At 47.5% G+C, this 14,628-nt stretch overlaps 3 protein-coding genes across 5 annotated transcripts in view; 1 reads left to right on the top strand and 2 right to left on the bottom strand.

Moving 5' to 3' along the window:
* The window catches only part of LOC119958007 (BTB/POZ domain-containing protein 7-like), an 81,665-nt gene extending 67,672 nt beyond the window's left edge, over positions 1–13,993 (bottom strand). Inside the window, exon 1 of one of the 3 annotated variants that reach the window (XM_038786262.1) lies at positions 13,910–13,993. The gene's annotated coding sequence lies outside the window, so the exon portion shown is untranslated. Of the gene's footprint in view, positions 1–4,843; positions 4,965–13,706; positions 13,840–13,909 lie in introns of those variants that run through there. The other 2 variants (XM_038786263.1, XM_038786264.1) reach the window with 2 other exon arrangements.
* pex19 (peroxisomal biogenesis factor 19) lies at positions 2,184–4,691 on the bottom strand. The gene is given in 3 exon segments (XM_038785799.1): positions 2,184–2,966; positions 2,968–2,993; positions 4,508–4,691. Coding segments are annotated over 3 exon segments (993 nt in total).
* The window catches only part of LOC119958008 (proteasome subunit alpha type-6-like), a 65,760-nt gene continuing 64,804 nt past the window's right edge, over positions 13,673–14,628 (top strand). Inside the window, exon 1 of the mRNA XM_038786268.1 lies at positions 13,673–13,866. The gene's annotated coding sequence lies outside the window, so the exon portion shown is untranslated. The remainder of the gene's footprint in view (positions 13,867–14,628) is intronic.

Raw genomic sequence — 14,628 nt, 5'->3', positions numbered from 1 at the left:
AAGATGAACTGAGGTACATGTAGGGTAATCTGCCTCTCAACAGCATAGAAAGCACATGGTTAGCACCCAAAGAGGTCCGGTTAGCACCCAAAGAGGCCCAGAAACCAGACAGACCCATTCTTGGAATGGATCACCCTCATCTGGTAAAGGCCACTGAGGATTTCCCCCAAATTTCTTCCCTCACCCCACAAAGTCAACTTAGGCTGCAGTGAGGCTGCCCTCCAGAGGTTCAGGCTGGACCTCACGCGCAAGTCTTAATGGGGAATTCAGCATGTTCCTGTGCCCACCACATACACATTTTTCAGTAGAGCTTCAGGGGACAGTGATCAGAAGATCTCTGAACGATTTTCCTCTCCTTGGCCTCACTGTCTGGCTAGAATCAACTAACCCGTCACAGACAAAGACGGAAAACACAAGGTCTTCGTGTCCATAAAGCTCAGCGACCAAGCAAACACCGCTAAAGCCATTAAGCTCGGATTTTCCCGGCAAAAAAAAAAGTCTACGTTGTTGTCAAATCTGGACTCCTTTTATTACTGTTATAAAAGAGAGATAAAAGCAGCAGAGGATTGATTTTCACCCAACATCACAGCTGAGAAGCTGCGTGATCCATTTTAATCACCGGATTTTTCAGGATTAATTTATAACATCACCTCTCTGACGCCAGTACTACAAAAGAGGGAAAGAACTGTAACACAACAATATTAAACATAAAAAGCATCCCTTTGATCTGGGATGTTTTAAACATGCAGGTGTCCGCTTTAACATCTGCCTTGGCCTTGTGCCAGTACAAGGCTGTACTACATAATCAGCATACAATAAAAAGCAGTGTTCCACTTGTTCATTCCAAATTAATTACCAGGACACAACATAGTCGAAGATATCTGTACACTTACATCAGTTTTAAACCCTCCGAGGGGGCACATGTTTCCAGTAGTCATAACTTTGTTAATAGTTTTCACAGTAACTTCATTGCAATGTTAATGTAAGCCTACTGGTGACAATAAAGCTGATAATGTAAAATAGCCCGCTGTCCATTAGAATTCGCTATGTCAACTGTCACAATGAAGGTGCAGTGTCTGGCCTCCAGGTGGCTCTAATGGACAAATTTTGAAACTCGCCCAATTCCATTGACACCTCGCTTATTCTTCTTTCAAAAACAAAAGCTCATATTCGACAGCCGACAATGAGAAATGTGTAGTCGTGGAGTCATTACAGAGAAACGTAGAAAGCAGGAGGAGTTGATCATTCAGCTCTTCCAGCCCATTCAATGTGATCATGGCCGATCCTCCATCTCGACACCATGCACCCCATGCTCTCTCCAAACCCCTTAATGCCTGTAGAGCCTAGAAAGCTAGTTGCTTCTTAAATATATTCAGTGACTTGGCTCCACAGCCTTCTGCGGTAGAGAATTCCACAGGTCACCACCCTCGGAGTGAAGGAGTTTCTCCTCGACTCAGTCCTAAATGGCTTAACCAGTAGCTTGAGCCTGTGACCCCCCCGCCTCGTTGTCGAACCATCCCCAGCCAGGGGAAACACCGTCCCAACATCCAGTCTGTCCGAATATGCCAGAATTTTACCTTTTCCAATGAGTTCCCCCCTCATTTTTCTGAATTCCAATGAATATAGCCTCCTAGTCGACCCAATCTCTCCTCACGACAATACTACGATGTGGCCGAATGGGCTCCTTCTGCAGTGTGAGGATTCTATGAATTTCCCTGTACAGCTGCAGCAAGACATCCTTGCTTCGGTACTCAAGTCCTCTTGCAATGAAGACCAACATATCATCTGCCTTCCTTTTTTTCCCCCTAATCAATCAAATTTATTTTTAATGTGTTCATCACTGAATTACAGCAGCCATCCATGGTATGGGGAGAGGGGGGGGTGGGAGCAGTTACAAAGGCCCATCACCGAGACCCAGATTAGGTCGCTACAGCAACACACGGGAGGAGGATACAAGAAATGCTTATCTGGGCCCAGATCGGACGTCTCCCCCAGCACCTGACGAAATGCAGCCATCCCCCCCCCCCCACACACACACACACTGCCGCTTCCACTGGGAGGAATGCAGAGAAGTCCTGGGTGACTGCGGTCCATACATCGCACACTCCCCCAGTAATGTCCAACAGCCCCCACAACAAACAGAAGACATAACCCTACACGGGTACCGCACGGCCCCTGCTGCCTCAGGTTTTGGGGCAGATTTCAGAGAAGTAGGGGGCAAGGAAAAGAGGGGAGGGACAGGAGTCAGATTCCAAAACAGGATTTGCTGCCCTCTTCCACATCACCAAGCACGGCTCGCTGCCCAGTGCTGAGTTCTCCGGAACACTCATTTCATCCAGGTCAAAGTTCAATCCAGGAGGCACATCCGCCAATTCTTTCGGTGGTTCCCCGAGATCTTGAAGTTGCTGCGTGAGGTCCAGGATAGTCTCGAAGTGGACCTGCTGTCGATGTTCAGGCTCACCCTCTGTCGCTGTCTCGAATTCCTCGCAGATCTGCACCATGATGAGGTGCTGACGCTCCTACCTCCGTACCTGCTCCCCAGGTAGCGCGTCACGGTGGGCTGTGAGCCACTCAGGATACTTCTCAGTGATCTCCTTCAGCACTGGGTACATGATATCCTTGGACAGCAGGTTCTGCATGATGCTCTGCATGATTGGCAGGAAGCCTCCCTCTGGCTCTGCAGCTCCCTCGCTCAGCCCCACATCCACTCCCAGGCTGCCCATTGCTTGGCTCAACTCTTCCTCTGCAGTGTCAGCGCCCTGAAGGTCAGTTGCGTTCTTCGCCAAGCCCGAGAGTGTAAACTCCTGCTTCGTGGCCAGGTCACTTCCGACCTTGCCCGCAATCTCGGACAGTTTATGGAATTGCTCAACCAGCTGTGGCTCCTGCTCAGCGAGCTCCTGCATGGCTTTGTCAAACTCCTTGGTCGCCTCTGCTGCAAACTCGCTGTCAAAAAGTTCGTGAAAAAAAACGGTCTTGGGCAGCGAAGAGAGGTTCTGTGCAAGTTTCTCGCGGGGGGTGCTTGCTTTCAGTGATTGGTATACAAGGACACCCAGGTCCTTAGTACATCACCATTTAAGTAATACTCTCTGCCATTACGTTTTTCCTACCAAAGCAGATAATCTCACACTTATCCACGTTATACTACATCTGCCATGTATTTGCCCACTCACTTAACTCGTCTAAATCATCTTAAAGCCTCTTAACAACCACCTCACCACTCGCATTCCCACCAAGTTATGTTGTCAGCAAATTTGGAAATATTACATTTGATTCCCTCATCCAAATCATTGATACATAGTGAAAAGTTGGGGTCCCAAGCACTGATCCCTGCAGTACCCCACTAGTCACCACCTGCCAATCTGAAAAAGGTACATTTGTTCCTACTCCGTTTCCGATCTGCAAACCCAATTTTCAATCCATGCCATTCCCCCTAATCCCATGTGCTTTCTTTTTTCACACTAACCTCTTATCTTTTATCAAAAGCTTTCTGAAAATCTAAATACACCACACCTACTGGTTCTCCCTTATCTATTCTGCTAGTTACGTTCCAAAAAATCCCCAGTAGGTTCGTTGAACACAATTGCCCTTTCATAAATCCATGCTGATTTTGTCTAATCCCATTGATATTTTCTAAATGTACTGTTATCACATTGTTTATAATAGAGCCGAGCAGGAAGGTGATACCAACTCATCCACAATTTCCATGACCACCTCCTTTAGTACCAGCACAGAAGGATGCCAATAGGTCCATTAAACCACGTCAGTCAGTCCCATTCCAGAGTTTCACTCGGACACACTACATACATTCTCCACTGGGAAAATAAAAAGTTCTTCAAGCCAGTTCGAAGTGTCCTAGAATCCAAAGTAAAATTATGCTAATACAATACTATATGATTTTAATGAAGGGAAATTCATAGAATCCTTACAGTGCAGAAGGAGCCCATTCAGAAGCAGCCCCAATCAGGGGCTGGTTTAGCACAGTGGGCTAAATAGCTGGCTTGTAATGCAGAACAATGCCAACAGTGTGGGTTCAATTCCCATACCAGCCTCCCCGAACAGGCGTCGGAATGTGGTGACTAGGTGCTTGCACAGTAACTTCATTGAAACCTACTTGTGACAATAAGCGATTATTATTATTAATTCGGCACCGACCCTCCGAAAGAGCAGTCTCTCTAGGTCCACTCCCCCACCCCATCCCATCCCCATAAACCTGCACATCAATCAAGGCCAATCCACCTAACCTTCACATCTGGACACGGGGAGAGCATGCAAACTCCACAGACAGTGGAGGTCCGGACTCGCATCTAGATCCCTGCCGCTGTGAGGCATCAGAATCTTTACTGACACAGCCACTCAAACAGTAAAACCAAGTAGAACTCTCTAATTTCTTCACAATGTCAGAAGACGGTACTGAGCTGCAAGCCACTAGCAAGAGACCGCCGGCTCGCAGGGGGAGCACTAGGAGTGAATTAACAGCATCATAAAATCTTTTTAAACTTTTTATTACCTAGGAGAGGAGCAACCGAAAGCACATCAGTGACAACACTATCCAATAATAAAATCACTAACACACCAACACTGCCCTGGCAGATAGCCAACGTGCTGTCATTGCCAGCGAACAAATAGGATCCAAAATTGAAAAAGCCCACAAGCATGAACTCAACAATATATATCAGATACTGTGTCACCATTATATTAGGCATCATAACACCAGCACAAAATCCTACAGGGAAACAGAAATTGCACTCCGGTCGATGGGTTGAATGATATTCAAACCTTTTTCGATGCTCTCAAGATGATTGCGTCAGAATGCTCCCACTTTTAGTGACAGACCTGCCCTCACCTTCACTTCACCCCAGTTCCGTGCAGCGCAGAATGATGTCTCAGACATGACCATGTTTAGAAGGACAAAATCCTTTGCTGTACATCTTTTACGGGACAGTCAAAAAAGGAAGGAATTCCGGTGCTCTTCGCTTCGCCTTTAGTCGGAAACGGCCCAGTGACTACACACCAATCAGTAACCTTTCAACGACAGCATCACCCCAGCCGGAGAAATATTTTAATCTGCGCAGCTGACATATTTACGGCAACAGCGCACATGATTTAGAAGAGATAGCAGGACACATTACCGAAAAGCACTAGAGACTCTACAATGGGCAAGAGGAAGCAATTTAATTTCAGGACATCCGATAAATCCAGCTTCTCCTGTTTTATGATGTCATCTGCTCTGCAATATCATCTGAAACCCTTTGATTAAACTGCTGTCGTATTACTGACTGCTGACCATCTATAATGCTGCAGGAAGGGGGAGTCAGTAGTCTAGACAGCGTCTGGCTCAGCTATCGATCTTTCTGGTATTTTGGATTCGTAACTGCCATCAAGAAATTTTTACTTAAACAAGAACTGGGAAGTTAAGAGATGATTGTTTTAAGTGCAAAGCACCCTCCTTTATCATTAAAAGGTCTTGATTGAAAAGGAAGTCTCTGTGTGGGATGCTGCTCTGGCCCAAGTCAGAAAGTTGCAGGCTCAGGTTCCACTCTGGTGACACGAGCACAAAATCCAGGCCGACAGTCCCAGTACAGTACTGAGGGAATGCTGCACCGCCGAGGTGCCATCTCTCAGGTGCGATATTAAGCCCTCTGAGGCGGACGCGAAAGACCACAGGGCACGACTTTGAAGAGAAGCAGGGGAGTTCCCTCTGCGTCTTGGCCAATAGTTCTCCCTCGACCAACATCACAAAAAACAGCTCATCAGGTCATATCACACTGCTGCGTGTGGAAGCTTGTTGTGCACAAATTGGCTGCTGCATTACATTAAAACAGTGACTTCACTTCAAAAAGCACTTCACTGGCTATAAAGCACTTTGGGACATCTGGAGATCTTGAGAGACATTATATAAACACAAGTATTTCTTTATGTATAATAACACTGGTTAGCACTGTGGCCTCACGACGCCGAGGTCCCAGGTTCGATCCCGGCTGTGTGGAGTTTGCACATTCTCCCCATGTTTGCGTGGGTCCCACCCCCACCATCCAAAGATGTGCCGGCTAGGTGGATTGGCCAGGCTAAATTGCCCCTTAATTGGAAAAAATGAATTGGGTACTCTAAATTTATTTATTTTTAAATTTTAAAAATGTATAATAACACTTACTTTTTTTAAGTTAAAAGTAAAGTATCAATCCCCCTAATTAAAGCAACTTATTCCACCCCATCTCTAGTCTTAGCCAAATGATAAAGCCAGTCACTGTCCTGGGTAGGGGAAGCAACAACCCTATAAACTGCATACCCAAGATGGTTTTGCAATGCAATGATTTACATACTACATCCCTCGGTATATATCCCCAATGCTGTGTCCAAGTGCACTCATAACCAGGCATTTCATTGGAAAGTGAAGCACATACCTTTACCTGAATTAAGGTTACATTACACAGTTGGATGAGTCAGAAGAACAGGATACCGACAGTGACTGCCCTTTGCTAGCAGCCAGGTCCCTGACATCGACAAGTGCAGATATTCACCAGGATGGCACACAGATCGTGAATTCTCTGGGTCTGAACTCAGCCTAGTCCCGATGGGACAAGTCTCGTCAGTTTGCAGCTTCAAGGCTCCCAGAGGAATTCACTTTGGATGCAATCTCACCAAGTCTCCAAAGGTGTCCTTCTCGCACTACTCAAAGAGATACAGGAAACAGTTTGTCATCTGATCTTCAATTCCCCCTCACCGCTCTAACCTCCACTTTTTCTCTCTCATCTCCGTTGTGGCTGGGGCCGTTCTTCAAACTTTCCTCTCCCTGGCCTTTCTAATCAACAAATGTACCATCCTACACACTTCTCGTCATCCTCCTCCTCCCTATTATGCGGAGAACCAGAGTTGCCATGCAGTCTCCAAAACAGCATTTCTGCCTCGCTCAATTTTTCCTACTTCCTATAAGGATTCAAACTGTGGAGCCTGCTGTCATCTAGTCGTTACTTTTATGACGATTCTCACCTCTTATTTGTGGTGACCTGCACTGTGAGCCCTGACCCTTCACCCTGCTCTTTAAATTTAACAAGAATTGACTGATTGTCAAGTTGAATAACACCAGCTCAAGCAGCAAATCATTTACCCATTTCAAAAAAAAAAATCTTCACAAACACTAGCAATTTATGTAACGTGGATTGAAAAATGAGTTTGAATGTAGCTTGCTGGCTCCAAGGCTGCTACATAAGTGAGTTTGGGCAGTCTCAAACCACGGGAACAGAGCACAAATTGGCAGTCTAACTCAGACACTATGGCTAGTGTGGGAATCTTTACATCTATATTGTCGCAGATGTTCCTCTTAATGTTAAAGCGCAATGCTGGAGTGGTGGACACATGACGCAGAGGCAGGGCACACAAAATCTTCATAATGTATCTCAACTTTTACTGTGAAAAAAAAACACTCCTCTATAAAAACTATGCTCCCTCACTATGCCACATCTGGAGAAAGCATTTTGGAGCTATACAGCACCAGAGTGAAATAGTGCTGATGCTGTGACTGGAATTAGATTAATGCATTAAAATGGTTATTAAAATAGTGACGCCTATGGCAGCACGGTGGCGCAGTGGTTAGCACTGCTGTCTGCAGCGCTGAGGACCCGGGTTCGATCCCGGGTCATTGTCTGCGTGGTGTTTGCACATTCTCCCCGTGTCTGCATGGGTTCCTCCCCCACAACCCAAAGATATGCAGTGTAGATGGATTGGCCACACTAAATTGTCCCTTAATTGGAAAAATGGTGGGGCACTCTATATTTATATTTTCTTTTTAAATAGTAAAGTATAAGGAATTAAGGACATTTTTTCTTTCAGGATCATAAGAACTAGGAGGAGTTAGCCATTTAATTCCTCAAACTCACATACAATCGTGGCTGATTTGACTGTGGTCTTAACTCCACTTTCCTGTCTTTTTCCCCACAACCCCCTCGATCAATCTTAATTCAGCCTTGGATATATTCAACGACCCAGATCCCACTGCTCTGTGCGGAAGGGAATTATAAAGGCATGCAGAGAAGACATTTCTCCTCATCTCTGTCTTAAATGAGAGGCCCCTTATTTCAATCCATCACCCCTAGTTGTTTTTTTTCCCCCCCATTCATGAGATGTGGGCATCAGTGGCCAGGCCAGCATTTATTGCCCATCCTTAGCTGCCGTTGAACGGAGTGGCTTGCGAAGCCATTTCAAGTGGGCAAGCACATAGCTACGGGGGGGGGGGGGGGGGGGGAGAGGGAGGCACAGTTGCTTCACAGCTCCAAGGTCCCAGGTTCGATTCCCGGCTTGGGTCACGGTCTGCGTGGAGTCTGCCCATTCCCTCCGGGTGCTCCGGTTTCCTCCCACAGTCCAACGGCGTGGAGGTTAGGTGGAATGGCCATGCTAAATTACCCTTAATGTCCAAAAAGGTTGGGTTGGGTGGGGTGATTGGGTTGCAGGGATAGGGTGGATAGGCTTAGGGAGGGTGCTCTTTCCCAGGGCCAGTGGGGACTCGAGGGGCCGAATGGCCTCCTTCAGCATAAATTCTATGATTCTAAGTCAAATTTCAACATCTGCCATGGTGGGATTCGAACTTGGGTCACCAGAGGAATACCCTAATAATAAATCATCTTTATTGTCGCAAGTAGGCTTATGTTAACACTGCAGTGCAGTTACTGTGAAAAGCCCCTAGTCGCCACATTCCGGTGCCTGTTCGGGTACACGGAGGGAGAATTCAGAATGTCCAATTCACCTAACAAGCACATCTTTGGGGTCTTGTGGGAGGAAACTCTGGATTTTACTAGTCCACTGATAACACAACTACGCCACCGCCTCAGCTCGATTCCCCCAGGAGAGGAAACCTCACGGTCAAATCTCGTCCGAATCGAATGTCAATGACTTCACCTCATTCTTCTCCGACGAGTTATAGGCACAACCTGATCAACCTGTCCTCATAAGACAACATCCCAGGAATCACCCCAATGAACCTTCTCTGAACTGCTGCCAATGCAAGTACATCCCTCCCTATTGACAAAAAGAATTCCTCCAACACGATATTTATAAAAAGGCTCCAATAATTATTCCCAGTCGAACATTAGGGCGGAACACTGGTGGCTGTAGATACAGTTTCAGGTGACAAATTAAAGACAAACAGAATGTATATTGACGCAATAATTAAGCGTACTGGTTTATCGCCGATTCGCCACCAGTTTATTAGCAAAAGTTACTTAGCAAACTAGTATCATGACATGATGGTTAAAAACAGTACTTATGCCAAGACGATTTATCGCTGCACCTCATAACATATTCAATTCTTAACCTCAAATTGCTCCCATCGCTCCCACTAATAATACATCTGCAAATAGCAATGCTCAATAGTTTCATGATTTACAGGAGGTTATTCACCCCCTAGAGCCCATTTCACCATTCCGTTACTTTTGATTTTAGCTTGTCTCATTGAAACTTACGCAATTCTCAAGGGGTGAGACAGAGGAGGGGGGTCGGATGCAAGAAGAATGTTTCCCCTGGCCGGGGATGGGGCAATAAAGAACCAGGGGCCACGGTCTCAAATGAAGGGGTCGGTCATTTGAGACTGTAATGAAGAGGAGCTTCTTCACTCAAGAGGTTAGTGAATCTTTGGAGTTCTCTACCCCAGAGAATCTCTGTCATGGAGTATGTTCAAGACAGATAAATGGCACGGAGGGAGACAATCAGCCGTGATCTAGTTGTTTAAAAAAAAATAAATTTAGAGTACCCAATTCATTTTTCCAATTTAGCGTGGCCAACCCACCTACCCTCCACATCTTTGGGTTGTGGGGGTGAGACCCACACAGACATGGGGAGAATGTGCAAACTCCACACGGACAGTGACCCAGAGCCGGGATCGAACCTTTGACCTCAGCGCCGTGAAGCTGCAGTGCTAACCACTGCGCCACCGTGCTGCCCCTGCAGTGATCTAGTTGAACAGCGGAGCAGTTTAGATGGGCAGAATAGCCTACTCCTGTGTATCTTGGTTCTCAAGCAGTGCTTTGATTGAAGTTCTGAAGAGCTATCGTATGAGGAACGGTTGAGGGCTCTGGGTCTGCACTTGAAGGATGAGGGGGGATCTTATTGAAACTTACAGGATACTGCGAGGCCTGGATTGAGTGGACGTGGAGAGGATGTTTCCACTTGTAGGAAAAACTAGAACCAGAGGCACAGCCTCAGACTAAACGGACGGTCTTTTAAAACAGAGATGAAGAAGAATTTCTTCAGTCAGAGGGTGGTGAATCTGTGGAACTCTTTGCCGCAGAAGGCTGTGGAGGCCAAATCACTGAGTGTCTTTAAGACAGAGATAGAAAGGTTCTTGATTAATAAGGGGATCAGGGGTTATGGGGAGAAGGCAGGAGAATGAGGATGAGAAAATATCAGCCATGATTGAATGGCGGAGCAGTAGCGATGGCCCAAGTGGCCTAATTCTGCTCCTATGTCTTACGGTCTTATACTAAGAGATAGATTGAAGACAAACTCCCAAAAACTCTCTGCCTCATTTCGCTCCTCCAAGATACCACTGAAAACCTACTTCCAGCAATAATAATAATCGCTTATTGTCATAAGTAGGCTTCAATTAAGTTACTGTGAAAAGCCCCTAGTCGCCACATTCCGGTGCCTGTTCGGAGAGGCCGTTACGGGAATTGAACCCTGCTGCTGGCCTTGTTCTGCATTACAAGACAGCTGTTTAGCCCACTGTGCTAAACCAGCTTTTAGTCACATGTCCTTATGGCGCCAAATTTAACTCTAAAACCCTGCTGCAATTCACGCAGGACTGTTAAACGGTGCTAAATAAATGCAAGACGTTACAGAGTTTTTTATTTTAAAAGACCACCTTGTTCCCCCACTTTTCTGACACTTATCATAAATCAGCAATAAGAACAGAAAACATTCAGCAGTTTGAGCAGCATCTGTGGAGAGTGAACATTTGAGACCAATGACCTTTTGTCAGCTCTGGTTCTCTCCCCTTAACAGCTGCCAGACTTTAGGAGCTTCGCAGCATCTTCTGTTTTTATTTCTGACTTCCAGGGGGCAGCACGGTGGCCTAGTGGTTAGCACAACCGCCTCACGGCGCTGAGGTCCCAGGTTCGATCCCGGCTCTGGGTCACTGTCCGTGTGGAGTTTGCACATTCTCCCCGTGTCTGCGTGGGTTTCGCCCCCACAACCCAAAAATGTGCAGAGTAGGTGGATTGGCCACACTAAATTGCCCCTTAATTGGAAAAAATAATTGGGTAATCTAAATTTATAAAAAAAAAAAAAAAAAAAAAAATTTCTGACTTCCAGATCCCGCAGTATTTTACTTTTATTTAAAATCTTAAGCGAACATCCGCACAGAGACGTGTAGACCTGAAAACGTTAGCTGCAATGGATGCTTTTGGACTTGAAGTCCAGTTTAAAAATAAGGGGTTACCCACTTAAGATGGAGAGGAGGTGAATTTTGTTTCGTTCAAGAGGTTGTCGTTGGAAGCACTGGAGGCTGGGTCATTGAATATTTTTAAGGTTGAGTTCAACAGATTGTTGATTAATATGGATGTCAGGGGGTGGACGGGGAAGTAGAGTGGAGGCTACAATAAAGGTGGCACAGCGGGTTAGTACCGCTGCCTCATCTGTCGGTGTGGAGTTTGCACTCCCCGTGACTTTCCTCCGGGTGCTCCGGTTTTCTCCCACAATCCAAAGACGTGCAGGTTAGGTGGATTGCCCATACCAAATTGTCCCTTAGTGTCCGACAGTTAGATGGGGTTTACGGGGGGGATAGGGCGAAGGAATGAGCCCAAGTAGGGAGCCCTTTCAGGGAGTCTGCCCTGCAGGGATTCTATGGTCTTATCAAATGGCGGAGCATGCATGAGGCGGCCACTTTACGGAACAGTGGAAGAGTCGGCCATTCAGTCCACTGAGCCTGCTCCATCATTCAACTCGATCACGGCCGATCTTCCCATTTCCCAAAGCAGTCATATTGAACTCGTAACATTAATCAGTTTCTCCCTACCGCAAATGCAGCCGGAGCAGCTGAGCCTGTCCTCCGCACCTTCTGTTTTCATTGCTTCCACATGCCCAAGCTCCTTTTCTTTTAATTTAACCTACCCAATTCTTCCCCCCCCCCCCTCCTAATTAAGGGGCAATTTAACGTGGCCAATCCGCCTACCCTGCACATTTTTGGGTTGTGGGGATGAGACCCGCGCAGACACGGGGAGAATGTGCAAACTCCACACGGACAGTGACCCGGGGGCAGGATTCGAACCTTGGACCCGGCGCCGTGAGGCAGCAGGGCCCCAGGCTCCTTGAAGTGTGTAATATCTATAAGTTGGTCACCGCCCCGTCTTGAATGTACTCAAGAGTGAGCCTCCAAGGGCAGCACGGTGGCCTAGTGGTTAGCACAACCGCCTCACGGCGCTGAGGTCCCAGGTTCGATCCCGGCTCTGGGTCACTGTCCGTGTGGAGTTTGCACATTCTCCCTGTGTCTGCGTGGGTTTCGCCCCCACAACCCAAAAATGTGCAGAGTAGGTGGATTGGCCACGCTAAATTGCCCCTTAATAGAAAAAATAATTGGGTAATCTAAATTTTAGAAAAAAAAAAGAGTGAGCCTCCACCCACACCTCAGTTGCACTCCTGCCCACACTCAAAACACTTTTAAAATAAATAAATAAATAAATAAATTCAGAGTACTCAAATTTTTTTTTCAATTAAGGGGCAAATTAGCATGGTGAATCCACCTACCTTGCACATCTTTGGGACACGGGGGGGGGGGGGGGGGGGGGGGGGGTTGCACATTCAACACGGACAGCGACCCGGAGCCAGGATCAAACCGGGACCTCGGCACCGCGATGCAGCGGTGCCAACCATTGCACCACCGTGCGTGCCCTCCCCGCAAAACACCTTTCAATGAAAACCTGCAGGGGAGGTTTTTTTAAAATAAATTTAGATTATCCAATTCATTTTCTCCAATTAAGGGGCAATTTACCATGGCCAATGCACCTACCCTGCACATCTATGGGTTGAGGGGGCGAGACCCACGCAGACACGGGGGAGACCTGATGGGAAAGTTAACGCATTGGAGGGTTTTGCTCCCAAAGTGAAACAGTGCGCATCAACGCAAATATAAGATTTTTAGAAAGTTTTTTTTTAAAAAAGAGGGCAGCACGATGGTTGGCGCTGCTGCCTCACGGCGCCGAGGTCCCAGGTTCGATCCCGGCTCTGGGTCACTGTCCGTGAGGAGTTTGCACATTCTCCCCGTGTTTGTGTGGGTCTCACTCCCACAACCCAAAGATGTGCAGGGTAGGGGGATTGGCCACGCTAAATTGCCCCTTAATTGGGTGGGAAAAAATGAATTGGGTATACTAAATTTATGAAAAATAAAGTTTTTAAAGAGTGCAGCCTGGTGGTGGCTAACCTTGAGGCCCCTCTGGCTGCTGCAAGAGGCTGTCTGCTGTTTACATACAAACACAGAGCAAGGGTGGGGGGAGCAGGGCTGTCAATCAGGCGGCGGGTCCCGCCCCCGCGGCGCGCACATTGGCCGGCGGCCGGGCCGTGCCGCCTTCCCATTGGCTGGGGCGCCCGTCCATCAGCCGCCGGGGCCTCACATCCGGTTTCCGTCCCGGGAGAGGGCCGTCCCGCCCGTTCCGCTCCCGGTTCACAACTTTCCGCCAGTCAGAAAAAAAAACATATCTATAAGCAAAAAAATACAACCCGCTCACCGGTCGGGCAGGTCCGTGTGCGTCCCGACTGAAAATACCGGGGCGGGGGCGCGGAGAAGAAAAGTCCGTTGGTCCGCGAGCCCCCTCGCTGAGGAAATTTTAAACGTCGGGAGGACCCCCGTCGACCAAATTGCAGAGAGGAAAAGAAAGAAAATCGCAGGTCGGTCACAGGTTTTTGCTTTTTAGAAAAAAAAACAACAAACCTTTCTGGGGGAATCTTCGCGGCGGCGCGCGCTCCCGCTCGGCGGCGACTGGCGTCCAGACCGGAAGTCAGCCCGCCCCCCTGATTGACGGGCGTGCTCCACCAATGGGGGGGAGGGGGCGGGACCAGCACGGCTCTTAAAGCTGCAGCCCCTCCCACACACACACCTCTCAGGGCTGCCAACAACAACTTGCATTTCCATAGCGCCCCCTATCATACATCACAAGAGAAGGCATGGGATAACCAATTCTTGGACCCTTGGGTCGGTTTCACCCCCCCCCCACAACCCAAAGATGTGCAGGGTAGGGGGATTGGCCACGCTAAATTGCCCCTTAATTGGGGAAAAATAAATTATTTTTTTTAATATAAATTTAGAGTACCCAATTATTTTTTCCAATTAAGGGGCAATTTAGCGTGGCCAATTCACCTAACCTGCACATCTTTTGGGTTGTGGGGGCGAAACCCACGCAGACACGGGGAGAATGTGCAAACTCCACACGAACAGTGACCCAGGGCCGGGATTCGAACCCGGGTCCTCAGCGCCGTAGGCAGCAATGCTAACCACTGTGCCACCGTGCTGCCCGGGAAAAATAAATTATGTACTCTAAATTAAAAAAAAGGGGAGGCACCCGGCGTTCTCCTATCATAAAAGCAAAATGTATACATATTTTTTAAATTTAGAGCACCCAATCCTTATTTTTTTCCCAATTTAAGGGGCTG

Source organism: Scyliorhinus canicula, chromosome 27, assembly GCF_902713615.1.
Source record: "Scyliorhinus canicula chromosome 27, sScyCan1.1, whole genome shotgun sequence".
Lineage (NCBI taxonomy): Eukaryota > Metazoa > Chordata > Chondrichthyes > Carcharhiniformes > Scyliorhinidae > Scyliorhinus > Scyliorhinus canicula.
Note: the sequence above shows the minus strand (reverse complement) of the source record. Positions and strands in the feature narration are given on the sequence as shown.